This window comes from Tenrec ecaudatus, chromosome 4 (assembly GCF_050624435.1).
Source record: "Tenrec ecaudatus isolate mTenEca1 chromosome 4, mTenEca1.hap1, whole genome shotgun sequence".
In the NCBI taxonomy this organism is placed as follows: Eukaryota; Metazoa; Chordata; class Mammalia; order Afrosoricida; family Tenrecidae; genus Tenrec; species Tenrec ecaudatus.
Window position 1 is genome coordinate 109341302 of NC_134533.1, and position 26157 is coordinate 109367458.

Below are 26157 nucleotides of genomic sequence, written 5' to 3' on the forward strand. Positions count from 1 at the left end.
GCAGCTTCCTATGTTATACTTTAAGTGACATCTCGGCCCCTTCAATATTTTGGTCCCACGTCTGCATTGCCTTTCGACTGTCTCCCGTTCGCTGCCAAGAACTCAGCACTATGCAGTAAACACGGTGCACGAAAATTTCCCACCTTTCCTTTGCTGTCTTCCCTTCCTGATAGTCTCATCCCTTCGTACCCACCTGCTGACTTTCTTTAAAATGCAGCTCGGCTAGCATTTCCTCTTCGAAGCCTTCTTTTATGTCGTGAGGCATTATTTGTTTTTATCTTGATAGTGTGTTTGGCGTCCCCATTCCGTGGGGACATTCCAGGAGGACAGGGTGCATGTGTTTAGCTTTGTGCCTTGCTATCTACCAGAGCCTGATAGGTGATCTATATAGCGCCAATGTGGAGACGCTCTGGGGGTTGCACGTTGTGCTGCGAACCCAGTTGGAAACCACCAGCTGCTCTGCGGGAGAAAGACATGGCGTTCTACTCTGTTTCCCGGATCAGAAACACAGGGGCACTTATAGCCTGTCCTGCAGGGTCACTATGAGCCGGCATCGACTCAATGGCAGGGCGTTTGTATGCCAATACGGGTTCACTAAGAGGCCTAGCCGACAGTCGGCGGCAAGTTTTTTTTTTTTTGGTCTTCAAGTTGAGCATATGTAAGTAAACATCAGGGGCACCAGCTTCCTACCCCTCCCTGGCCCCTGTATCGTACTATTCCAGGGCCTAGCTATCTAAGTGCTTGCCCAAAGAGATTCAGATTTGAGGCACTGTCGCTCCGATTCCAGGGACCTCTGCGTCCTGAGCTGCTAACCACAGTGTCAGCGGTTCGAACCCACCAGCTGCTCCAGGGTCTTTAGAGTCGGAGTGCGCGGTGGTCTTGCTTTTTGTCACCTGTCCAGCCGTCCGGCCGGCGTCCGGAAGCCGGGAAGCTCAGGGCCGGCGGAAGGCCCGCCCCCAGGCGCACAGAAGCCGGGGATCGCTTCCGGGGCGCGGGGGACCGCACTGCGCAGCCGCAGCCACCGGCCCCACCCGCCCCGCCCTGTCCGGTCCCGCCCCGCGCCCGCTTGCCGCCTGCTGCAGGCCGCGCGCTCCGAGAAGATGAACGCTCCGCACCCGTCCCGCCGCGCCGCCGTGTCCCGCGTAGTCTCGTTCAGCGCGAGCCACCGGCTCCACAGGTGGGGCGCGCCCACAGGTGCACTGGGAGGAGGCGGGCCTTGCGCTGTGGAGACGTCGTCGGGGGCGGGGCCCGCGGCTTGTTTGCCCGTGAGCCGAGGGCGGTGGCGCTTGCGGTTCGGGCACGGGCTGCCGAGGGGAGTGCGAGGGCGAGGGCGAGTGCGCGGGCGAGGGCGCGGGCGGCCGGCGGCCGCTGTAGGTGACCGAATTCTTGATAGAACCTCCGCTGGGCTTTACAAGGCTCTCAGTTCGGAGCCGAGAGCCACTCTCTCGCTCTGTGTCCCGGGGCCGCGCTGGCCCCCAGGTTTCCCGAGTTACCGCCCAGTTGAAAGGAGTTGAACTTGCCTGGCTTAACACCGCGCTCAGCACCTGTAGGCCAGGAGCGCTAGCCACCTTTGTCAAAAGTAAGCACAAGGCGTTATTCCCTGAATACTGAAGATAACAGTTCCAGAGGTTCCGTTCCATAAAGCCACTCGGGACAAGCCGTACCGTTGGGATTTGCCCGAGTTGGATTATACGAGAGTGATTTTTTTTGAGGAGAGCTATTCACTCAAAGAAGACCCTATTGGTGCCTTGGGTTAAGGGCAGGCTGCCGACCTCATCAACAGTAGTTCAAAACCCCAAGCAGCTTCACAGGAGAAAGGTGAGGCTGTCTGCTTCTGTTAAGATTTACAGTCCAGGCAACCGTAGGGAGCAGTTCTACTCTGTTGGAATGTACTTAGGGATAGTGATTTTCTGACTACTATTCCCTGCCAAGCCCCACTTAACGGAGTCATCAATAAAATGAGGATGAGGGCCTCTGATGGTGTAACAGTTTATGCTTGGCTGTTAAAACCCAAAGGTGGGCATTTAGAACCCACAACTACTACGGTGAAGAGTAAGGATGTACAGACAGTATCACCTGTGAGGTCTGCATGCCTTAGAACCATCAACCACAGGAGCACAAAGACCGCCTTTCCCCCAAACAGTGTTCTGCAGGGAAGGAGGAGGAATAGAACCAGTAACCCAGGGAGGATGTGGGAAAAGACCTGTCCATGGAAAAACCCACGCTCACCCATCCAGTTTGATGCCAACTCACAGTTACGCTATAGGACAGGGTAGAACTGTCTCTGCCTTTCCAAGGCTGTACCTCTTTATGGAATTAGAAGGCTCGTCTCTCACCTTTACAGTGGCTGGCGATTTTGAACTGCTGACTTTGAAGATAGTAGCCCAATGCTATTCAGTATACCACCAGGGTATGTTGAAGGGATTGCAATTATGTCAGGAAGCAAAACTTGTATATATTGTTAAATGGAAAATGAATTGGCTCAGTAAACTTTCACCCAAATCACAACTAAAAAAAATAAAAAGGCCAACTGAAAAAGAAAAGGAGACACGGAGTAACTGAACCCTTTGCTGTAAATTCTGACTCAGAGCCATCCTATTGGGCAGAGTAGACCACCCCCTTGGGGCTTCTGAGACTATAAATCTTCATGGGAGCATATGCCTCCATCTCTTACCCCAGACCCCAGAGGGCATGGGTAGGGAGTTCAAACAGGATCTTTAGCTTGGGCAACCCTGTGCTTTAACCTCTACACCACCAGGACTCTTCTGTAATCTTTACAGGAAAAGCTCTTAGGGCAGTTCTGTTCAGTCACATGGGTTGTGTAAACGTGGTGTGGGGGCAACATCTGACTTCCTCAAGGGGAAGAAGAATGCAACTCCTCATCAGTCCAAGGCTGATTCTAGATGCAGAGGTCGGGTATTCCTCCACTCTCCAGTCTTCTTACCAGTCCTGACACCAGCCATCCCTCCTATGGCACTCTACATCTGTCTGGGTTCAATAATTCATTTCAGTGACCACACGGAATTCAGACAATAATCACAATTATAGGTTTACTAGGGAATTGTACAGGTTACAATTCAGGATCAGAGATTTAAAAAGCAAAAAACAATTCAGGATCAGAAATGCTCAAGGATACCATTGTCAGGCATGCCTCTCTCTGATCCTTGGCCTCAACCACATGGTCCACTGGCCTCTGCTCAGGCAAGTGTTACACAGCCCTTTTAGTGCTTTGATGAATACCCAATGGACATGACACTCCAACTGGATAGCAGTGGGCCAGTGTGAGGAGTCAGTGAGCAGGAGACAGTCAGTGGAGGAAGTAATGGAGTCTTGAAGAAAACCCAAACCCGAGGATGGTGAAGCCTCACCGAAGATGCAGACCTTGGCCGAGTAGTTTGAGTTATAAAAATTTGTAAGGTGAATTGTCCTTTGTCTGGAACTACAGCAGAGCATTGTAGCTTTTTATGTCACCTAATTGAATAATTCACAATGGATTGATGACAGCATCAAGAAATAGTTGCACACACAGCAAGACATTGCCAAAGAGGATACTTACTAGGTCACGGAATTATTTTTCACGATGAAAAAGATTTAAGTCACTTGAGGATAAATATGTTTTTTTTCATCACTGCCCTTCACTCAGTTTGTGCCTAGGTATCAATAAATGTTTATGGAATCATTTTTTTTAATGGAAGGGCTTTGGGAGGTAGAGCTGTTAGAATCTGTTGTGGAACAAAAGGATCGAATTCAAGGGTTGCTTATGCTAATTTGCATGGTAAACTGAACTTAAGCCAAACTCATTGCCACTGAGTTGATTTTGACTCTTAGCCACCATATTAGAGAAGAACTGCCTTTACATGTTTCTGGGACTAGAAATCTTTGTAGGAGCAGAGAGCCTCTCTCTCCCCACTCCCACCCCCACCTCCTCCCCATGAGCAGAGTAGCTGGTGGGTTCAAACTGATGACCTAAAAAGACCCTCAAATTCACTGCCATCATGTCGATTCTGACTCGTAGCGACGCAAAACCTTTGCCACTAGGGCTCCTTACTTGCATGATACAGTAGTAGTCTTAATTACAGAGTTGATACTGGTTCCTGAAAGTAACGTCGGCGTAATGACATCGACTTCATTTCTGACTTGCCCATTTGGTGAGTGAAGATAATCACAAATTGTGACACACTCAAAGACCAGAATAAATAGGAAATAAAGGGAATATGGAAGGAACTTGGATGTAATGCTAACATCATGTTTACTTTCTTCTTTGGTCAGCAAATATCTGAGTAATGAAGAAAACCTGAAACTATTTGGGAAGTGCAACAATCCAAATGGCCATGGGCACAATTATAAAGGTGAGAGAAAAAAGGATGGAACTTCAGCCCTTTCAGTGAGAGGCGAAAGGCGCCAAGGTTGTCCAGCAGATAGAGACGTCGTGAGCCAAACCTTACAGACAGAGCAGGAGCGTGGAAGTCAACTTCCACAGACCAAATGGTAGTTTAGAATGAAAAGTTCAAAACGCCTCGCTTGGATGCATCTTAAATTGTGTTTCTCAATTGTCCTGTTACAGATAGTCCAAAACAATGAATAGCTATATATATATATATATATATATATATATATATATATATATATATATATATATATATACACGCGCCTTAAAATTAAGATTAGTTTAGCAGCATGCTTCCTTCTAATTGGGTTATGATGAGGCTAATGCTAACATTAGAGTAAATAATAACCAACAAGAAGGAAATATTGCCCAGCATTGTGCTAGATGGCAGAAAAATAAACTGGGTTTGAAACTTTGCCAATAGTGCTCTAAAAAAGCAGTTAATTTTCACAAACATAGGAGCTTTGATTCTTTGAGATATAAGAGATTCCTGCAAAAGCTATTACATCTGCTACAGAATCTAATGCATCTGGTGATGTGGAATAAAAGACCAGACAAAATGATAGAAGATGGGGATTTTTATTTGTGACACAGCCTAGATTTGATTGATGATGTCTCTGTTGTTTAACTCACTTATTGCACAATTCCTAAAGTGTTTTTATAGAGCTGTTAATACATAAATACATAAAAGTTTATTAATTTTCAGGAGAGTCCCTGATTGACACCAATGCTTAAGCACTTGACTCTTAGATAAAAGGTTGGCAGTTTGAACACACCCAGAAGACAGGCCTCACGGTGATCAGTTTCCCAAAGGTCAGAACCTTGGAAATCTTATGGAACAGCTATTCCACTCTGTACCCATGGAGTTGTCAAGGGTCAGAATTCATTCACTTGTAACTAACAATAACACCAAAAACATTCGTGTTTTAAAGCCCTGACCAGGGAAGTTTTACAAATGCTTTACACACCATTTGTCAGTTCCCCAGGTGTTACTTTACACGGTATATGTAGTCAAGTGAGTAGAGGGATATGAGTTGAAGGCCCCTTAGTAAGCATAGTTTTGTTTGTTCAGAAGGCTGTTGTCCTGAAGTGAACTCATTCTGGAAGCATGCCTGTACCTTTTCTATTTGTCACAGGTCGAAATTGTGGCAGTGGTGACTTAACACCTAAGTAATCAAGAGCATAAGCTAAATTTACACCCTTTTTTGGTCTTGGCTTCTACCACCGAGCTCCTCTGTCTTGGTTGAGTCTTCTTTTGGTTGATCAAAAGATCTGAACAAAAAAAGAAAAGCTGTTTGGGGGATGTCATACTTAATTCATTGATGTTGCTAACTTGTGTCTGGTTGTTAATGTGTTGAAAGTCATGCTGGTGTTTTGGTCTTTCTGTTTTCTTTCCCATAGTTGTGGTGACAGTACATGGAGAGGTACGTGCTGAGAACATGTGTGTCCTCTGTGCAGATTGCCAAGCCCTCTGTAATCTAGCATGGTAGAATCTGTGTTGAACGCTCTGTTGCAATCAGTCCTGCTTCATTGCCTTTGTATGTGGGGTGGGCTGCCCTCATTCCAGGCTGCTGCTCTCCCTGAGTGTTGTCTTCACGGTGCTCTGTGTGGACAGAGAGGAGAACAGGGCAGTGAAAAGGATGCCTGAATCATGTGGTGTTGCCATGCTGAGATTGATGACTGTCAAAGGGATGGAGGCAAATGTGGGCATAGTCTCTGCACAGTGGGAAGCCTTTAATAACTTGCCAGAGGGTTACATGTAAAGAGCCACTGTAGAAATTCTCACCAGTATTTGTTTTACAGATTGATCCGTCTACAGGAATGGTTATGAATTTGACTGACCTCAAAGAGTACATGGAGGTAATGGTGCTTATTATGTATACTGTTTAAAGGTCCCCTTAGGAACCTTGGTAGTGCCGTGACTAAGTACTTGGCTGGTAAGCAAAAGGTCAATGATTTGAGGCCATCAGCTGATGTGGGGAAAAAGAGATGGCCGTCTGCTCCTGGAAAGAAAGATTTACAGCCGTGGAAACCTTATGGAGCAGTTCTGCCCTGTCTTTAGGATCAGTGTGAGTTGGAATTGACATGATGACATTGGTGTTTGCTGTTTCCCATCTCCGACTGAATGTCTCCAGGAGTCATTGTGAGTAAGAAGGAGCCATTGGACTGCCACGCTCTTGGCTGTCTCAAGTTGTTTGGGTCGCTTAATGGCAATCAGATATGGCGTGTTACAGTGATAACCATGTCCATATCCTTCTAAGACCCAACCTTTTCCTTGAAGCTTTCTTTTCCTTTTCGGAATTTTTCTTGATCTTTCAATCTTAGATTTTAACACCCATGTTGAAGTCAGGAACCCGGTTGGTGCAGTCGGTTAAGTGTTGGACTGCTAACTGAAAGGTTGGGAGTTTGAACCTACTAGCTGCTCCACACGAGATTTCCAGCCTTGAAAGGCCTATAAGGGCAGTTCCACTCTACCTATAGGCTCACTGTGAATTGTAATTGATCTCACATGACTTAATAACCTGGTAGTTAACATATTTTCTTACTTTTCATGAATCTTTGTGGTAAGGTCTAGGACTACCAAAATGAACGAGATATTACTGTTGGCCAGAGTACTCCATGCCACTATTTCTAGGTTCAGTAATCAGTGCTTAAAAAGTGCCGGTTGAATTAATGAGATAAGAGATTGAGTGAATGAACACAAGTACTGTGCTCCAAGTACTTTGGGAAAACTGGAGCTCCTGTATGTGTTAGACGAAAGGCAGGTAGACATCAAGTATGCCAGAGCATTACACGGCAGTAAGAAATCACCAAGCAGGCCCTCGGTGAACACCATACTCCCATTGGCCATCGAGGTTCATCTTGGTGTAGACTCCATGCCATTGAGTACAGTTAGAAAACGCTCTTCAGCAGAGCCGTCGGCATAGGATTTGGAACTTGAACTAGGGTTGAAGAGAAAGCATAGACTGGTGTAGCACATACTCTTTAAATTCTTAGGCTCACTCAGGGTGCAGTGGGTTACAAGAAACAGTATTATTACCAATAATGACAGTAGCAATACCAGGAGGGGAAGGCGAAGGTGCAGGAGAAAGAGGGAACCGGTCACAATGCTCTACATATAACCCCCTCCCTGGGGGGTGGAAAACAGAAAAGTGGGTGAAGGGAGACATCAGATAGTGTAAGACATAAAAATAATAATAATTTATAAATTATCAAGGGTTTGGGAGGGACGATGGGAGAGTGGGGGGAAACAGGAGCTGATATCAGGACTCAAGTAGAAAGAAAATGTTTTCAGAGTGATGACGGCCACAAATGCACAAATGTGCTTGCCCAATGTATGTATGTATGGATTGTGATAAGAGTTGTACGAGCCCCCAATCAAATGCTTAAACAACAACAGCAAACGAAACAGTATTCTTGTTAATAGACTACTCTTTAGATTAGTGTGGTTAGGGGCTATCCAGTGGGTTTTGACTTATGACTACCATATATACTCGTGTATGAGCTGAGTTTTTCAGCACATTTTTCATGCTGAATAAGCCCCCTTGGCTTATACTCGATTGAGGGTCCCCACTTACCTGTTCTCCGGTGCAGTGCGGATGTTCTCCAGTCTTCCCTCGTCTGTGGGTTCCTGCAGCCTCTGTGGGTGGGCCGATGACTGCTGATATCGCCGCTCCTCTTTCTCCTGCATGCATGTTGTCCATGCCATACTGGGAAGGAACCTGCCCGCTTCTGTGTGCTGGTACCTCGGGCGCACTGCATCATCATCAGATGAATGTCGGATGTGGCCGCTTTTCTTCTCCTGCTCTTCTCCAGGGCTGTGACCAATGACGTAGCCTTTACAGTATTACCCCTGATTGGTCATGCCCCTTGCTCTGCCCAAGCATTGCTGAATGCAAGTACTGGTATATCTCTGGTCTTGGATATGCAGTATGTTTTTTTACAGACTCAGTCTGCTATATTTTATTTTCTGATTAACCCCTACCTGGACCCAGTGTCGACTATGCTTTCAGAGAGCATCCTGTGTTAGGACTCATAATATACACACTGCATTGTAATGTGCACTGTGTTACTGCATGTGTTGCGTTAGCACTTGTCATACATACTGCGCTAACACTGTGTGTACAGTAACAGTGCATACAGAACGCAGCGTGTATATTATGAGCCCTAACAGGCTGCTCTATGCAGACAGTCATGTCATTCACATTCTGGAATATAATTAGCCTGCGTTAGGCCTCAAACTATGCAAGCTATGTTGTGTCCATGCGGTAAGGCAGCATTTGTAGTAATGCAGCACAGGCAGTAACGGTGTGTGTAGTTACTGTAGATACCATGTTGTTTTCTTTGGCCCACTTTTCCACATGCAGAGCTAGTTAGCGGTTTTTCTTTGAAATAAATATTCAAAAAGATTTAACCTATTGGTGCCTGAATTAATGTAATTTTACCAGTAGCTCTTGCGTTTCCTACCCTAGGCTTATACTTGAGTCAATAAGCTTTCCCAGATTTTTTTGTGTGGTAAAATTAGTGCCTCAGCTTATATTCGGGTTGGCTGATACTCGAGTATATATGGTATACAGATAGGTGATAGAAACACTGCCCAGCCCTATACTAGCCTCACAATTATACCATTGTTTGAGCCGTTGTCTCAGCCTACGTAATTAAGCACCAGCCACTGTTTTGCTGACCCTCCTTTACTAAGTACAATGTCTTTCTCCAGGGACATGTTCTTCCTGATAACATGTCTAAAGGATGTAAGATGAAGTCTTACCATCTTCACGTCTTTTTTAATCATTTTATTGGGGGCTCGTAAAACTTTTATCCCACATTTGTATATTTGTTGCCATCATCATTTTCAAAACATTTTCTTTCTACTTGAGCCTTTTGTATCAGCTTCTCATTTTCCCTCTCTCTCTTCCACCAGCCCTCCCTCATGAACCATTGATAATTTATACATTATTATTATTTTACCATCTTTACTTCTAAGGAGCATTCTGTCTGTACTTCCAAGACAAATTTGTTTTTTATTCGGGAAGTCCATGGGCATACTCAATATCCTTTGCCCATATCATAATTCAAAGGCATCATACGTTTGAGGTGATAAAAATAGCATACTTTGGGTAAAGCACACTTTAATCCTTAAGGGGATACCTTCATTTTTACCACTTTAAAAAAATGGTCTTTTGGAGCAAATTTGCCCAAGCAATACATGATTTGATTTCTTGACTTCTGCTTATATGGATGTTGATTATGGATCTTAGAAAATGAAATCCTTGATTATTTCAGTATTTACAAATCTCTTTATCATGATGTTGCTTATTGGTCCAGATATAAGGATTTGTTTTCTACTATGTAATCCATATTAAAGTCTCCGTTGTTTGATCTTCATCAGTAAGTGTTTCAAGTCCTCTTCACTTTTAAAAAGCAAGCAAGGTTGTGTCGTGAACACATCACTCGTTGTTAATGAGCTTTCCACCAATCCTTATGCTGGGCTATTCTTTGTATGGCCCAGCTTCTTAGGTGACTTGCCCAGATTGAATAAGTAGGCTAAGAGGATACAGTTCTGACATAGACCTTTCCTGTTTTAAACCAGACTGTGCCTCCTTGTTCTGCCAGTAACTGCCTCAGTGTACACATTCTACAAGAGCCCAATGAAGTATTCTGAGATTTCCATTCCAGTGTTATTCCTTGTCATATTGATGTGGCAGTAGCATCTGCCTGCCTCTGTTCACAAGGCGCCCAGATTGTACAACTCTGCATCAGCCCAAAGCTCTAACTGAGATAGAGGTTGGACATGCCTCCCCTCCAACCTTCCTTACTAGTTCTGACACCACCATTCCTCCCAAAGTACTCTCTTCTGTTTGTCAAGGTTTGAAATTTCATTGTGATGTTCCCACAGAACTCACAGACAAGTCTCATGATTATTGGTTTTATTAGGGAAGTTAACAGGTTACGATTCAGGATTAGAAATGCCCAGCTAAAGTTATTTTGGTCAGGAGCACCTCTTTTCTGTCATGCCAGCACACACCTCTCTGGTCCCATGTCTCTCGGCCAGGTCCCTTGGTCTCTGCCCTGCTTGGGCAAGTGCTAGAAAGCTCCCTTAGCCCTTCCAATAAGTGTATACACTACTCTGTTGCAAGCCTCAGCCCCAAAGCACTCAGCTGTGGCTCCAGGGGTCATGAACTCAAGCTCCTCCCAAGACGTATTCTATCAGTACCTTCCCTTAACTTCTCTGAGTCAGATTCATCAGGAACAGGTATGTGCTCAATTTGCCTGGTCTTACTCTTGTTTGGAGAGAGTTACAAAGACTGTGGCCTCGTTAAGAGACTGTACTCATGTTGTGATGTCTTATGATGTGAACATTCTAATACCTCTGAATAGCCAATGGCACATCTTTCTGGAATTCTCTTCTTTTAACTAAGATACATTTGACATCAGCAATGATCTCCCTAGTTCCATACCCTCTTCTAAATCTGACTTGAACTTTTGTCTGTTCCCTGTCAGTGCATTTCTACAACCGTTTTTGAATGATCTTTATCCAAAGTTTTACTTGCATGTGATAGTGATACTGGTCAATGATTTCTGCATCCTGTTGGGTCATCTTTCTTTGGAATGAGCACAAATATGTATCTTCCAGGTGTTTGGCCAAGAACTTTCGTGGCAGAGTTGAATGAGCACCTCCAGTGCTGCATCCTTTGGCTGAAACATCTCACTTGATATTCCGTCAATTCCTGGAGCCATGGTTTTGTCATCCACCTTCAAAACAGTTTCAGGCTCTTTCTGCAGTGCTGTTAGTTCTTGCTGCCTCCTCAGATTGTTGACTGTCAGCCAATTATTTTTGGTACAGTTATTTTGACTCCTTTTTGGTATCGTGACTTCCCTCTTCTGTTCATGCTTTCTGCATCTTTCGGTATTTTGCCCGTAGAATCTTTTAATGTTGCAACTCGAGGCTTTTTCCGTTTCCCCAGCTTGAGAAATGCTGAGTGGTCTTTCCTTTTGGTTTTCTAACTCCAGGTCTTTGCCTTCTCAGCCACGTCCTCTGAAATCATCTGTTCTGCCCTTCAACTTCCTTTCTTCGTCCACTTGCTTTAGCTACTCTTTGTTCAAGAACACATTTTGTAGTCTGTCTCTTCCCACATCCATTATGACCATTTCTCTCTTTTTAATGATGTATGATGCCATTCCACAACTTGTCATCAGTGCTCATTGCATCCAGTTTGTTCTGGAGATGACCTTGAAACTCAGGCATAATATACTCACAGTAGTATGTTGGCTGCCATGGACTTGTTAGAACTGTCTTTAGCTCCAACTTGAGCTAGCGTATGAACAGTTGATGGTCTGGTCTGCATGTGGCTCAGCCTTCTTTGGAAGAGTGATTTTGAAATTCTTCATCATCTTTTCCCATATGCTAGTTACTGAGCATTCCATTCAGTACTGGCCACTGTTTATGTTATTGGAAATAGGTATTTTCAGTGAATAAGTTGTTGATCTTGCAAAGTTCTGTCATGAGACCTATGGCATTGTTTGCGTCTCCAAGGTCGAATTTTACAACCATGGATCCTTCTTAGTTTTCATCCTTTGCATTCTAGTCACCAGTAATTATCGATGCATCTTGATTGCACGTTTGATCATCTGAAGTCTGGAGAAACTGCTAAAAATCTTCAATGCCTTCATTTTGGTATTAGCGATTGGCATGTAAATATGAATGAACTTTAAAAAGAAGTTTTATTGTCACTTAAAGTACATATCACACAATTCGATAGTTCAATCCTATTGAAAAGAATTGTACAATTAGTACCACAATTAATTTTAGAACGTTTTCTCCCCTCCCCCCATGATGAATTGCCTTGAAAATGAGTTGTGTGATCACCTTCAGTTCTAGTGCTGTCTCCCCCTCCCGCCTTCGTTGTTTACCTTCGAAATCCCCTCACCCTCCCCTTATTCCCTCAGTGAACTTTGTAGATGTATGGATAGTGTTCCACCACTGACAGTGTTGTATTCAGAATAGATACTGCAGTGCTCTCTCTGGCAATGAGTGTGTTGCAGTTCCCCTACAGTCATTCCAGCTTAATAAACGAGATCATCAGCCTATTTAAAATGACCAATGTCAGTCCATTTCAGCTCCCTAATGCTGAGGGTAGTAACTTTGTGTGTTTTGTTTCATGTTTGACAATGTCCAGTTATCCCAGTTTCATACTTTGTACATTTCACATTGTGATTATTAGTGAGTATTTTCAGTTATTTCTTCTCATTTTGAAAACATACCTTGTGGTTATTAATTTTATTGCTTCACAAATGCATAGATTTTGTACGATATTTAAGAAAAAATCTAGAAATAAGGCAAGTTTTAGTTTTTGCTAATGAGAAGGAACATTATGATAATATATGTAGACATTAGGAATTAAGATTTTACATATTTACCTAGCATATTTTAAGAGCCCAGATCATTATTAAAACTTCTTCTAAGAGAAATATATAACTACTTACCTAGTTGTCTGCTTGATGAGATGTCGACCTTGCCAGAGCCTTATCTTGATGACACTGTGGTCTTGTATTGTAGGTGAGGCTGTTGCATGCTCAACTGAATTCTGAATCACACTGGCTTATGTTACAAAAGGGTGCTGTTAATTCTCTGCTTTTGGGTTTTTCATGTTCTCTTACTCAGTAGCAAGAAGGAAGCAAATATGAGCCACTTTATCCATGACTTTAAGTGATGAATGATAGGGTTACAGGCTCACGGCATAGGTGTAAAACTTGGAATTTGAGTCATAAATGGGATCAGTGATTTTTTTCTCTCTCCCTTGTTTTGTCTCTAGGAAGCTATTATGAAGCCCCTCGATCATAAGAATCTGGATCTAGATGTCCCATACTTTGCAGATGTTGTGAGGTGAAGTCACTGTCATGTTATATAGATAGTAGTAACAAAAGAATTTATTTGAACATTTTATCTGATTGATTTGTGATTTCTAGTTTTAGTTTAATGATTTTTAAAGCAGAATTTCTTTTCTATGTAAATATACATAAACTTTTGTTTGTTATGCAAATATACATAAACTTTGTTTGTTATGCAAATATACATACATTTTGTTTGTTATTAGCTTTTGAACTTTATTTTTTTCCCTTACAGCACAACAGAAAATGTAGCTGTATATATCTGGGAAAACCTCCAGAAATTTCTTCCTGTGGGACTGCTTTATAAAGTAAAAGTATATGAAACTGACAACAATATTGTGGTTTATAAAGGAGAATAGCTCTTAGGGATTAGTCTAGAAAGGTTAATTATTTTCCATATTTGAAAGTGATCTTTGTCCCCTTGAAATTTTAAGAGGTTATCACATAATGGTTGTATCTTTACATTTTGTTCTGAGAGCCTGACGTATTTAAATTATTTAAATTTAAATATATTTTATAACAAAACATATTTGAGTTGTTTAGGTATTACTACAATCAATTTTAGAACCTTTTCTTAATTTTTGTATTGATTGGTATTTGATCTTCATTTCCCTGAAACTTCCTCTCTTATAATCCTAAGAAACTGTTAATCCAATTACTGTCACTGTCGTTTTATTGGCCCTGGATTTCATATAAGGAAAATCTTTGTAGTTTTATCGGTCCTACATTTCATGTGAAGAAAATCTTTCAATGAAAAATCCCAGTAACTACAATTACCTAAACACAGAAAAATCTTAATCCAAGAGAATGCATGCAGAACATAATATAAGTTAGATCAAATTAAGAATGAGTTAAAGGGAAAACAAGATGTTAAAATTAAGCCTAACTATATCTGCATTAATCCACTTTCCATTTCACTGTGTCTGGGGGAAAGGCTATTCACCCTTCTAGACAGTGGTCCGAGGGATTTCAATGGATGCTGGGACTTTGCAAATGGATTTTGAATTTTCACGGTCTTCCATAGTGAGAGGTTGGAAATGGAGGATGACGGGGCTGTGCACTGGCCAGAGGAAGGCCAGGGCAGCACAGAGGCCCCTCTTGTTGGTCCCGGGTCTTTGTAACAAGATGAGAGGTTGGAGACGGAGACAAGGAACAGAGAGAATTTAGCTAGGAATGTGAATTTGAGAAAGATTTTATTGAGGCAGGGAAAGAATTCCTGGGAGGAAAGGGAGAGCAGAGAAAGGGACAGGGGGGCATCTTGAGCCCCTGGGCGGGTTCTGAGACCCAACAAGTTAGGTCAGGGAAATTGCATTGCTTCTGGCAGTGAGGCAGTGGGACATCTGTAGGACTTGAGCCAAGGACGTATGTACTGATAAGGGGAAGGAAGGCCTTCTGGTGCTGCAGTTGCAAGGTCTGAGTCAGGATGTGGTCTGTTAGTAAATCATCACAGAACACTGAAGGAAGGGGCTGTACAGATCCAGTCTGGAGAGAGAAGCTCCTTGGAACGCTGGAGTCAGGGACTGCACACTCCAGCTCTGTCCTTGACAGGCCGGGGGAAGGGCTGTATAGTCCAGCAGGCTATCTTTTGGGAGATCTGGGGGAAGTGGCTGCATTGGCCAGACCCAGCTGCTTGTTTTAAGAAAAGCCTTTAAGATTCCATACGCTATCGTTTCTGAGAGCTGGGGTACCATCTGAGTATTGAGCATGACCACATCATAAGAACTAATTATTTTTAGGTTAGGGCTTAATGTTAAATGCAAGCTCAAAATGAATTATTTTATGTGAGGTGTGTGTGTGTGTGTGTATATACACACACACATATATTCCTTTTTGATAGATCTCCCTCTTTAGTGGCAACATCAGCATTTTGAGAGAACGTCAGTAACCACCATCGGACCTTTGGTAATTCTCATAGTGTCATTAAACTAGCCAGTGGTACAGGATTTAAAATACTTTTGAGATAAGTGTGGGGGCCAGCTTCAAGAACAGAATGGGTCCAACAGGGCGATTATGTAATTGAAGGGTATATTAAAGAGACATCAGCCAAGATAAAGCCTGCAAGGGCTTCAGGAACCAGGTCTGTGCACAGAACGAGAGAGTGTACTGTATTCTCATGAGTTTATATAATCTTGGGCACGCAGGCCATGGTAAGCACATATGTAACAGGAAGGGGTTACACAAGAGGCATACACATAACAGGAGAGGGACGAACTAGGGTTATGTGCGCAATAGGAAGAGGTTGTACTAGGGCATACATGTGACAGGAAGGCACATACATAACAAGATGGGTGGACTCTACAATCAAGATGGCAGCCTAACCTTGGTTGTATAAGTTGACTCGACCTTAGGTGTCTTTGAGCTCTTCTCCAGAGGAACAATCTATGATCCTTTTCAGAAAAGAGTGGACCCTACTCAGGGTGGGACAGACCATAGGGTCTGATTACTTTTGACAGCCGACAACCTTCAGCCAGATAGCCTTCAAGCAGTTGACTTTCAAGTACACTCACTACCATGAGTCACTTCTGACTCCCAGCAGCCTTATAGGACAACCTTACAGGCATAACTGTCTTTGTGGCTTTTGAGACTAACTCTTTACTGGCAGAGTGCCTGGTGGTTTGGAACTGCTGACTTTAGGGTTAGCAGGCAACGTGTATCCACTACGGAACCAGGACTCCTTTTGAGTTATTTTTAGTAGGTCCCCATCTATTTTGTTTCTACTGTGTGTTTCCTTCACTGTATTTAGTAGGATGTCTGTGCCCTGCTCTAGGGCCCTTACGTTTGGCCCTGATTTCTCATTGATGATATTTATAGCTCTGGGACTTACATATTCCTCTCTGATCTATCTTGAGTTTGTTTTTGTACATGGGGCAAAGTATGGTCCTGTTTTATTCTTCTGTAGATAGATAACTCAGTTTGGTCAGCACCATTTATCAATTGAAGATGCTTTCTCTTTCCCATCAAATGTTTTTTGGCCCTTTTGCATGGACTATAGTTGGATTTGCTTCTTGATGGATTTTCCATTTTCCATTGCTCTATGTACCTATCACTGTACCGACATCAGCCTATTTGACTCCTGTGGCAGGCAGTGTAATAGGTTTTGAGGTTGGAAAGTGTGAGGCTTCTTTGTTTGTTCTTTCCCTGAAGGAGCCCTTTCTTATCCTAAGTCTCTTTTCTCTCCACATGCAGATGGTAATTAGTTTTCCTTTTTCTTTAAACATGAAGTTGGGATTGGATCAGAATTGCATTGTATTCATAGATTACTTTGGGTAGTCCTGCCATTTTCACAATATTAAGCCTTCCCATCCCAAACATGGAATATTCTTCCACTTACATAGGTCTCATTTTGTTTCTTATAATACTCATCTGTAGTTTTCCTTGTACAGATCTGTTGTCTCTGGTCAGGTTTATTCCTAAATATTTAATATTTTGTGTGACTGTTGTAAATGGTATTGTTTTCTTTTCCAGACCTTTTTAAAATAACTTTGTAGACATCTGATTGATATTTAGAGTTACTCTTATATCCTGCCATGTTGCTGAATTTTTCACTTGTTTCCAGTGGGGTTTAAAAAAATTTTTTTGTTCTTGTTGTTGAGTCTTGGGGGCTTTCTATGTGTAGACCCATATTGTTAGATCTGTCTGGAGCTAGAGTTATACCTCAGTCCTTGGCCCCACATGAGAAAGAGTTCACACCGAAGCCTGGTTCGTGATCCCAGTGAGTCTTATGAGAGTTAGACGTTGTTTCAGATTTACATGGCACCCACAGGACTCCTCCCGACCATGCAGCCTGGCGGAAGGTGCTCAGCGTCACACAGACAAAAGTGTGTCTGCCTCTGGGCTCTTGCCTTTTCAAGGATTCCATGGGGAGGCGTGGATGACCCCTGATCGACCCCATTGGCTGAAGTGAATTCACCTGGCCTAGATGGGCCAATCCAGGTGGCCTACGTGGGCCAATCCAGGTTTAGCGCCCACCCATGCCTACTGGCAGGAAACCTGAACCTGTGAGCATGTGCAGTGGACCACTCCTTGTTCCCGTGCTTGGCTCTCTGGGCATGCATTAATGGACGTTTTTAGCCCTGTGCTAGCCTGCCTAACATTCCCCCCTCAAGAGATATGGACCCAAATCTTTGGGGTACTGGATGGCATCTCTAGCTACTTCATGCTGGCAAAGGGGGTGAAGTGGGGTTTTGGGTCCATACCCTTCCTACTCTGTTAGAAGGGGTTGTCCATTAGGGTCCAGGATGGATAAAGTCTAGGTGGGTTTAGGAGACGGTGGTCCTGGAGCTGGCACACTTGGTTCAGAGGCCTTGGTAACGTAAGAACTGGAAAAAACAAACAGACAACAGGTGAACAGTTTAAGGGAGACAAGGGTAAGATTGTAAGGTGGCAGTGCCCTTGAAGTTAGGTTAGTGACATAGGAAATCAGTAGAAATCTTGGGACTAACAGGCATGAGAGTTTGGTCACTGTAAACACAGGAACGGAGTAAAGGTATTCACTGGCCTAAAGGCTCTGAGGGTTTGTGGTAGAATCATCTGTGTAGCCCTCATCTGTCCTGGGGTGGCGATGAAATATCCTAAGACCATCCAGTGGATCACAGGAGTATTTGTTTGTTCTCACGGTTCTTGTGGGGGGAATCTGAGGCTCCTCCACTGTGAGGAACAACTGGAAAGCTGTAGAGGGATGAGGATGAGGCCCGATGACTATGCAGGTGTACAGCTTGGACAGTATGTCTCGGCCTAGGAGAGGAGCTGGACATGCAGGGATCACTAGGAAGCTATGAGAAAAATAGAAGTTATTCCAAAGACATCTGAGGTTCAGTAAAACGTTTGTTTTCCTAACACTCCCAGGATGGAGCAGGTGTGGGGTGCCACGGGTCCAGGGAAGGAAGTAAGGATAGAGCAGGTGGCCCTAGTATCTAAAAGGAAGTTCACTGACCTTCCTGCCACATCGATGCTCACCCTAGGTTCCAGACCAGTAACAGTTATCTTTTGCTGCTGGGCCGTCCGGACCAGGCGCCTTCAATCCTCCTCCTCTGTTATCAGCAGCATGTTGGCCTGTGGGTGCCTCCCCTCCAGATTTTGGGCCTTAGGACAGAGGCCAGCCCAGTGGCCAGTCTCCTTGTAATGGGGACATGGCATCTGAAGAGGCTTGTTCTGGTGAGGGCAGTTTCTAGCCCAGTGACCCGGGTGCCGGAAAATGTAGCATTTGGTACCTGGTTCAAAGGTCTGGGAAAACTAGGAGGCATTCGATGGGCATCTGTTATTGAGTGCAGCCTATACCTGGCCATGCTATTATCCTCCCTTTCCTCCTCCCGGGCTCGAGCCTCCCCTTCCTGCTCCCTATTGTAAAAGGCCGTATTAGCACAAGCAACCATCTCCTCTAGGGTAGCTCCTTCAGGCTTTTGCACTAATTTTTTTAGTTTCTTGCAAATGTCCTGTGCGGCCTGTATGAGAAACTTGTCCGTGAGCAAGACTTGCCCCTCATAGGATTCTATATCTACAGCAGTATGATTCTTTAGGGTTTCCTTTATCCACTCTAAAAAGCTTACAGGAGACTCAGTAGGTCCCTGGTGAATCGCTATCACCTTGGCATAATTAATTGCCTTTTGCCTACCTGCCTTTAGTCTACTTGTGATGCACACCAGGAAATGTTGTCATGCCCACTTGTCCTGAGGCTCACTATGATTCCAAGCAGGTTCTGTTAAAGGTACAGCAGTTTTCCCTACAGGGTACTTGTCATTTATCACATGTAACTCCTCTGCAAACTTCCTAGCACCTTTGAGCACTCGCTCTTTCTCAAAGTCTGTCATAGTCTGTCCCAGTATGACCATTACATCTTTCCAGGTGAAATCATAGGCCAAGGTGAGGTGCTGGAAGTGTTCTATGTACTGTTCAGCTTTGTTAGAGTCATTTTTAATTTTCCTTGAGTTCAATTAGAGTAAAAGGCTTGTAAATTGCCTGGGGACCAAGTTCCCCTGCTGCCTCTACTACCGGTAGAATACTCAGGGCTGCTTCAGGGTTGGTGTAATAGTTGCCCTCTAGTCCAGGGTCCCTTAGGGGGTCTTGCGTGCACTGGGAATAAAGATCTTTGTTCTACAAAAGGAAGAATGCTTTAATATATGGCATCTCCGACCACCTCTCCACCGTTCCACAAAAATGTCCAGCTGTTGCAAGGTTGGAAGGGAAAGTGTACCATTGGCTGATCACGATTCTCCTTTCTCTAGAACATACTGTGGCCAAATAGAATTGCAAAGCGTAATCAGCTTCTGTTTGTCCAGCTTTTCCAGATCAAATTTTTCCCAATTGAACAGGATACATCCAAGGGGGCAATTCCTGGGCATTGAGCTGGTAAGTTCCATCTAGAAAACACAAAACAAGGAAGGCTATTGATGCCTGAAGGTCAATAACCGCAGCTTCAGGTCGCACATCTGGAGCGCCATGAATCTGAGGCTTCAAGCAGGTGTCCCAGCCCAAGGGAGGAGTCCAAGACCAGTTGCTGCAGCCAACATTTTGGTCTGACCGTTTTCTAGACCACAAGCTAGGAGGGCCACTGTGTGGTGTGGCCCCATGGTCTTCAAAGATGCCTGCTGGCAGGAACAGACTCTCAAATGTCTGAAGGAAAGGGACATCTATCCGGCAGCTTGGGGAACCTTTAAAGAATCAGAATTTCTGGCTGGAACATCCTGGCGGCGGAGCTGTATTAAGAGCTGTTCCAGAAAGTGCCAGAGGCAGTGTCACTGGAAGGTGAAAGTTAACAGTAACTCTGGCTCGGCTTCTGTATGCCTTTGGCCTAAGCCTGGGAAATGGAGAACCAGCCGGTAGCAAGGAACAAACCCACACTGGTAGAACACTAAAATAGCTTGTTTGAAAAACCGGGAGAAAGCTAAAGGGAATGGAGGGGTAAAGGGAAACATTCGGCTCCTGGGACTAGAGCAGGGGTTAGCTATTTAGGCACTGCTCCTCCACGTGGTTAGAGCAGTGGGTGCCATCTTGGCAGGGTCACGGGCTCCTTTGTCCTGTAGCCAAAACGGCGGACACCAGGTGGCACCATGCTGCCAGGGCAGGGTGACTCACATGGTCCGGAAAATGGCGGCTGCAGCTTGTGGCCTAGAGGAAAGCCCACATGGGGCCAGCCACCGGGGCCAGAGCCCTGCAGGAACCAACAGAGTTTATGCAGGCACACTCAGCCATCCAGCTGGCCAGAGCACAAAACAGGCAATTGAGATGCAAAGAGTTTTTTAGAATGGCAATTCTCTGAACCTGCAGACCACAGCGTCCCAGCCCCCTCCCAGGAATCCAGCCTGGGGAAGGTATGCCAGCTCCCAGGAAGGCAAGCACAGAAAGGCAGATGTAAAATCCTGAACACCAGCAAGAATAGGCAAGAAGACAGACACAAAAGGATGGGGCTGTGGCAATACATTACGAGTGTCCCCATGAGTTGCTTCCGGGAGCCATCCACCTCCCAGATGTTACCAGAGCAGTTCAGCCTGGCTTCCTTTCAAGCTACTCGCCGTCTCCTGAGGGTGGTGAGGTGAAGAGTCCAGAAGGTGCCCGAAACCAGTAAGACCAGGATGGGAGGGTTGAGCGCTGGCTTACCTTATATATCAGAGTCACGGCACCACTTATGTTAGATCTCTCTGGAGCTAGAGTTATACCTCAGTCCTTGGCCCTGTGAGAGAAACAATTCACACCGAAGCCTGGTTCATGATCCAAGTGAGTTTTATGAGAGAAGAAGTTTCAGGTTTACACGGCACCCATAGTACTCCTCCCTACCATGCAGCTTGGTGGAAGCTGCTCAGCTTCACGCAGACAAAAGTGTGTCTCTCGACTCTGGGCTTCTGCCTTTTCAAGGATTCCACTGGGAGGTGTGGTAGATGACCCCTGATTGACCCCATTGGCTGAACTGAATTCACCTGGCCTATGCCAATTCTGGTGGCCTGGGTGGGCCAATCCAGGTTTAGCGCTCACCCATGCCTACTGGCGGGAAACCTGAACCTCTGAGCATGTGCAGTGCGCCACTCCTTGTTCCTTGTTCCTGTGCTTTGCATGCGTTAATGGACATTTTTAGCTCTGCGCTCACCTGCCTGACAATATCATCTGAAAATAGTGAGTGTTTCACTTCTTTGCCAGTTTGGATTCCTTTCTTTCTTTTTGTTGTCTTATGTTTTGTGGTGATAAAGGGAATTCTTGTCTGGTTCTTGTTGGGAAGGGGAATGCTGTCAATTTTTACCCATTGAGTGAAATGTTGGTTTTTATTGTGTTGAGAAATTTCCCTTCTTTTAAAATTTTTATGAGTTTTTCTTTTGTAATCAGGGATGGATTTTAAGACATTGTCAAAATTTCCCTTCTATTACAATTTTTGTGAGTTTAAAAAAATCAGAAATGGTATTAGACATTGTCAAATAGCTTTTCTGTGTCAATTGATGTGAAGAAAAAAATAGTTTGTTTCTTTTGCTTATATGTTGAATTGTTTTGTTGAGCTAGGAATATTAGCGTGACATTTTTATCTGGGTACTGCCTTTGCCTGGTGTGGTATCAGGGTTTGTTCACTTTATAAAATGAGTTCCAGAGCTTGCCACCCTTTGCTATATTTTGGAATAGTTTGTGTGGGATTAGTGTCATCTGTTCTCTGAGTGCTTGGTAGAATTCCCTGGCAAAGTGACCGGGGCTTGGGCTTTTTAAAAGTCACCTGGTCTAGTTCTTCTGTTATGGGTCAGTTGAGGTTTTCTGCCTCAGCCTGAGTTAATTCTAGTAGACATTGAGTTTGTAGAAATGTAGGTTTTCAAATGTCTTAGAATACAGTCTTTCATAGTAATGTGGTATTATTTTTATTGATTTGGTTCGGTTGTGATGTCACTCTTTCCATATATTATTCTTGATGTTACCATATTCTCTTTGTTTTCCTTTGTTAAGTTTGCCAATGGGTAGCCAATATTATTAATGCTTTCATAAAACGAACTTACTGATTTCTCTTGTCTTTTTGTTTTCTGATGCATTTATTTCTGCTCTGGTCTTTTTGTTTTATTTTCTTCTGGTGATTAAACATTTATTTTGTTTCTCTTGTTCCAGATGTTGATTCTCTCTTATTTTTTCATGTGTGTGTTTATTGCTATAAATTAACCTCTAAGTACTACTTTTGCTTTTTGGATCTTTTCTATTTGGGGTTCTCTCAGCTTCCTGGATAGTTGTTTTCTCCTCTTTTATGTTGTTTGGCAAGTAATTAGTCTTCAGGTTCACTAATTTTGCTTTTTCATTTTTCAATCCCATTACTCTGTTTTAAAAGTGTTGTTTACTTCTATTTTCTTTTTAAAAAAACTGTTCTTTTGGCACATAATCTACATATTATACAATTCAGTCATTCAAGAAGAATTGTACATTTATTACCATAATCAATTTTAGAACATTTTCTTCTTTCTTGTACTCATTGTTAGTAATTCCCCATTTCTCCCCAACCTCTCAACCTGCTGTACCTCAAGGTAACGATTAATCCAGCTACTTCTATAGATTTACCTATCCTTGATTTCAAATGTAGAAAACCCAACAACAAGGAAAAACTAACAGTAATAAAGTAAAACAATGAAATATCCCAAATGAAAAGAAATTAACTCTATTTTCTTAGTACTATATGCCAGACACATATCTGTGAAATGTGTCCCAAAGGTTTTGATATGCTGTGATTTATTTCGCTATTTCTGTCTGCTGTTTTTCTTGTAAGGTGTCTAGTTTTTCTTTTCTTCCTGGTGTTTTCATGAAAGACCAAGAACCTTCCCCTTTTGAATTCTTTTTCCTGTGGTTCCAGAGACGTTTCTTCTTCAGAAAATCCCTTTAGATCTGGATGGTGTTCATTTGTTTGCACCTGTTTTTCTTCCTTTTTTCACATGGACTGAGATAGGCTGTTGTCTCTGAAGCCTTGTGGTGCAGCCATTAGGGTTGGGATAGTGCTGGGTTATGTTGGGGGAGTTGTCTCTTTCAAATGGTGCTGGAAAGGAATTTGAAAGGACAAAGAAGGAAAATATGGACGTTTGAGAGAGAAAAAGAAAGAGACCAATCCTCAAGCCATTTTTGAACTCCCAGGTCATCCGATCTTTCTTTTCTGCCAACTGTCTCCTGGTTGCTGCAGGGGATGCCCCCCCCCCTCCTTTGTGTGCATTCATTTGGCCGTCTTGCCTTGGAAGTCTGGGTGTCAGACACAGTGGTTTTTCAACAGATTTCCCAACACTGTGTCTGGCATTTAGTAACTACTTGGGAGACATACTGGAAGAAGCAATGACGCCCGCCTATGAAAACCCTGTAGAGGATATCCCTGTGTTGGGTGAGGAACTGCACAGCACCATCTCTGTGATCCCTTCTAAGACGCTCTGCTTCTGTGATACGTAGAGCAGTCAGAGGGCAGTTAGTAGTTTTATTCTAACATGTTCTCTGCGACCAAAGTAGGAAAAAGTGCCAGCACTTGACACTCTGGATAATTTGGTTGACTGTGTGATGGACAGAGCTACTTTGTTTTGACAGGTGAAAGGGGTTAGTTTTTACAGTAGGTGTAAGTACAAAGTTGTTATTACCCAATACTTTAATGATAAATATCCCTCTTATAATTTAATCCAAATATTATCACCTATTAAATGATAGAACAAAGAAGTTTGTATGGTTTGTGCATTATTGATAATACTTGATGCATATTCATAACAATGCAATTGCTAAGCTCATATTAAAAAGTAACGATCATAGATATTTTGTGATCCATTTATTTCACTCATTCCATCTCTCCAGAAATATCTGGGTAAAGAAAATGAACTGACTTCAATAACCAAGCAAAGTACCATGACTTCTGAGTTTGGTTGAATTGAATTTGCCCGCATTACTTACAGTAAATGACACTGACGTTTCATAATGGCATTCATTATGATATTCATTATTTTCTTCTTCAAAGAAATATATTTTACATGAATTTGATATTGAGCACTCATTCCATATATCACATTCTACTACTTACTGAGTATGTAATAGAGAATTGTACAAACTATGTTTAACTCTAAAGGAGTTTAGAGTCTAGTGGTAGAAAAACACATAAATGAACAGACAATAAGCACAAGTAAGGATGAGGCTTCGAAAAGTTCATGGAAGAACTCTATAGTCTTTCTGTTTCAATTCTCCACATCCGTGATCCCCCTCGAGTGTAATTAAGCTGTGTGGTAAGTGTTGGACAAGAAAAGAGCAGAATGCTACCGAAGAGATGATCAAAGGGGAATTTGGCCAACAGAGATTACTTTGGAAAAAGCTTTTAATGACCGAGTACTGTGTACTCCAAATCCAGGCCAATGTCAAAGTGAATCAGGAAAATACCCGTACCTTTTAACCACTGGCAGTAAATTAATCTTCACTTGTAACATGCGGGTCACATGGTTAGTAATGTGGCTTGTTGTCACGTCACTTCACTATTGGCCGTAATTTTCCCCGTCTATAAAAGAGAGGTGGATGAAATAGCCTTTCAAGTCATAGTTTCTACAATTCTGTGAAACTTGAAGACAGTAAAAACATTACAAGGTTAAAAATAAAACATTTTCGTTTTTGCCTTCACTATATACTTTCTATTACTGAACTATTTTTTTTTTAAAGTAAAACTTAAAAATTATTTAGCTTGGGAGGAGATGAACCAGACTGCGTGCGATGTATCAACGATGAAAAATACAACTTTCCTCTGGTTCCTAAATGCTTACTCTGTCCCCCACGATCATGATCCCTATTCTACCTTGCAAGTCTGGCTAGACCAGAGGATGTACACTGGTACAGATAGAAACTGGAAACAGGGAATCGAGGAGGCATGATCCCTTCAGGACCAGTGGTGTGAGTGGGCATACTGGGAGTGTAGAAGGAGAGTGGGTTGGAAAGGGGGAACCTATTACAAGGATGTACGTGTGACCTCCTCCGTGGGGGATGGACAACAGAAAAGAGGGTAAAGGGAGACGTCGGACAGGGCAAGATGTGACAAAATAATAATTTATAAATTATCAAGGGTTCACGAGGAAGGAGGAAGTGGGGAGGAAGGGAAAAAAATGAGGACCTGATGCCAGGGGCTTGTTTTGAGAATGATGAGGGCAATGGATGTACAAATGTGCTTTACACAATTGATGTATGTATGGATTGTGATAAGAGTTGTATGAGCCCCTAATAAAATGATTTAAAAAATCATTTAGAAGCTATTTAAAGAAGAAATGAAAATTCCTTCCCTCCTCAATCCAACATTGCTGGGGACAAGGTGTTTTGCCCTGGCCCTTTTGGGGGGAATGCCTCTGTTTGTTTGTTTTGAGTGACATTTATGTTCTCAGATATGGAAAACCATACAAGTCTACAAGATTGCAAGGTCAATTATGTTAATTATGGTTAACATTATTTTCTACTTAATTTTTTCTTTGAACATTTCTACAATCTGTACATACTACCTTTAGCAGAAAAAATGATCGTTTAATAACAATGTTAGTTATAATGGATAATACACATTTAATCTTTGCCCTATTGTTAAGCTCTGAGAGCTATGCATTTAATTAAAAAAGTTATAGGAAGATCATTCTAGCTACTGATTATATATTTATTCAACCAACTTGGCTGTGCAGATTTATTTTGGACTAGTTTGAAAATCTGACAGCCAGATAACATTTCGATTACTTATAAAATGAAGTTCTTGCCTTTTTATCAGCAAGATCTTCCTTTCAGTAACTAGCTTGGGATGGCTTCATTGAAAAGAAATTGTTTGACCAATATCTTTCAATAATTAAGTCATTAGCAGAATTGAGGATTTAGTACAGTTGGAGGAAGCAAATTGAATATTCCGTGTTCAGCTTTAATATTTTTATTTTAACTTACCTTTATTTTTTGTTTTTACTTTCTAT

At 43.0% G+C, this 26157-nt stretch overlaps 1 protein-coding gene across 1 annotated transcript; it reads left to right on the forward strand.

Moving 5' to 3' along the window:
• The first annotated feature begins 1036 nt into the window (after positions 1 to 1036).
• On the forward strand, positions 1037 to 25854 carry LOC142445085 (6-pyruvoyl tetrahydrobiopterin synthase). The gene is made up of 6 exons (XM_075546608.1): positions 1037 to 1177; positions 4270 to 4349; positions 5789 to 5811; positions 6191 to 6247; positions 13201 to 13271; positions 13512 to 25854. Exons 1-6 carry the CDS (start codon positions 1101 to 1103, stop codon positions 13633 to 13635), a joined length of 432 nt encoding a protein of 143 aa, XP_075402723.1. The 5' UTR covers positions 1037 to 1100; the 3' UTR covers positions 13636 to 25854.
• Positions 25855 to 26157: the final 303 nt, after the last annotated feature.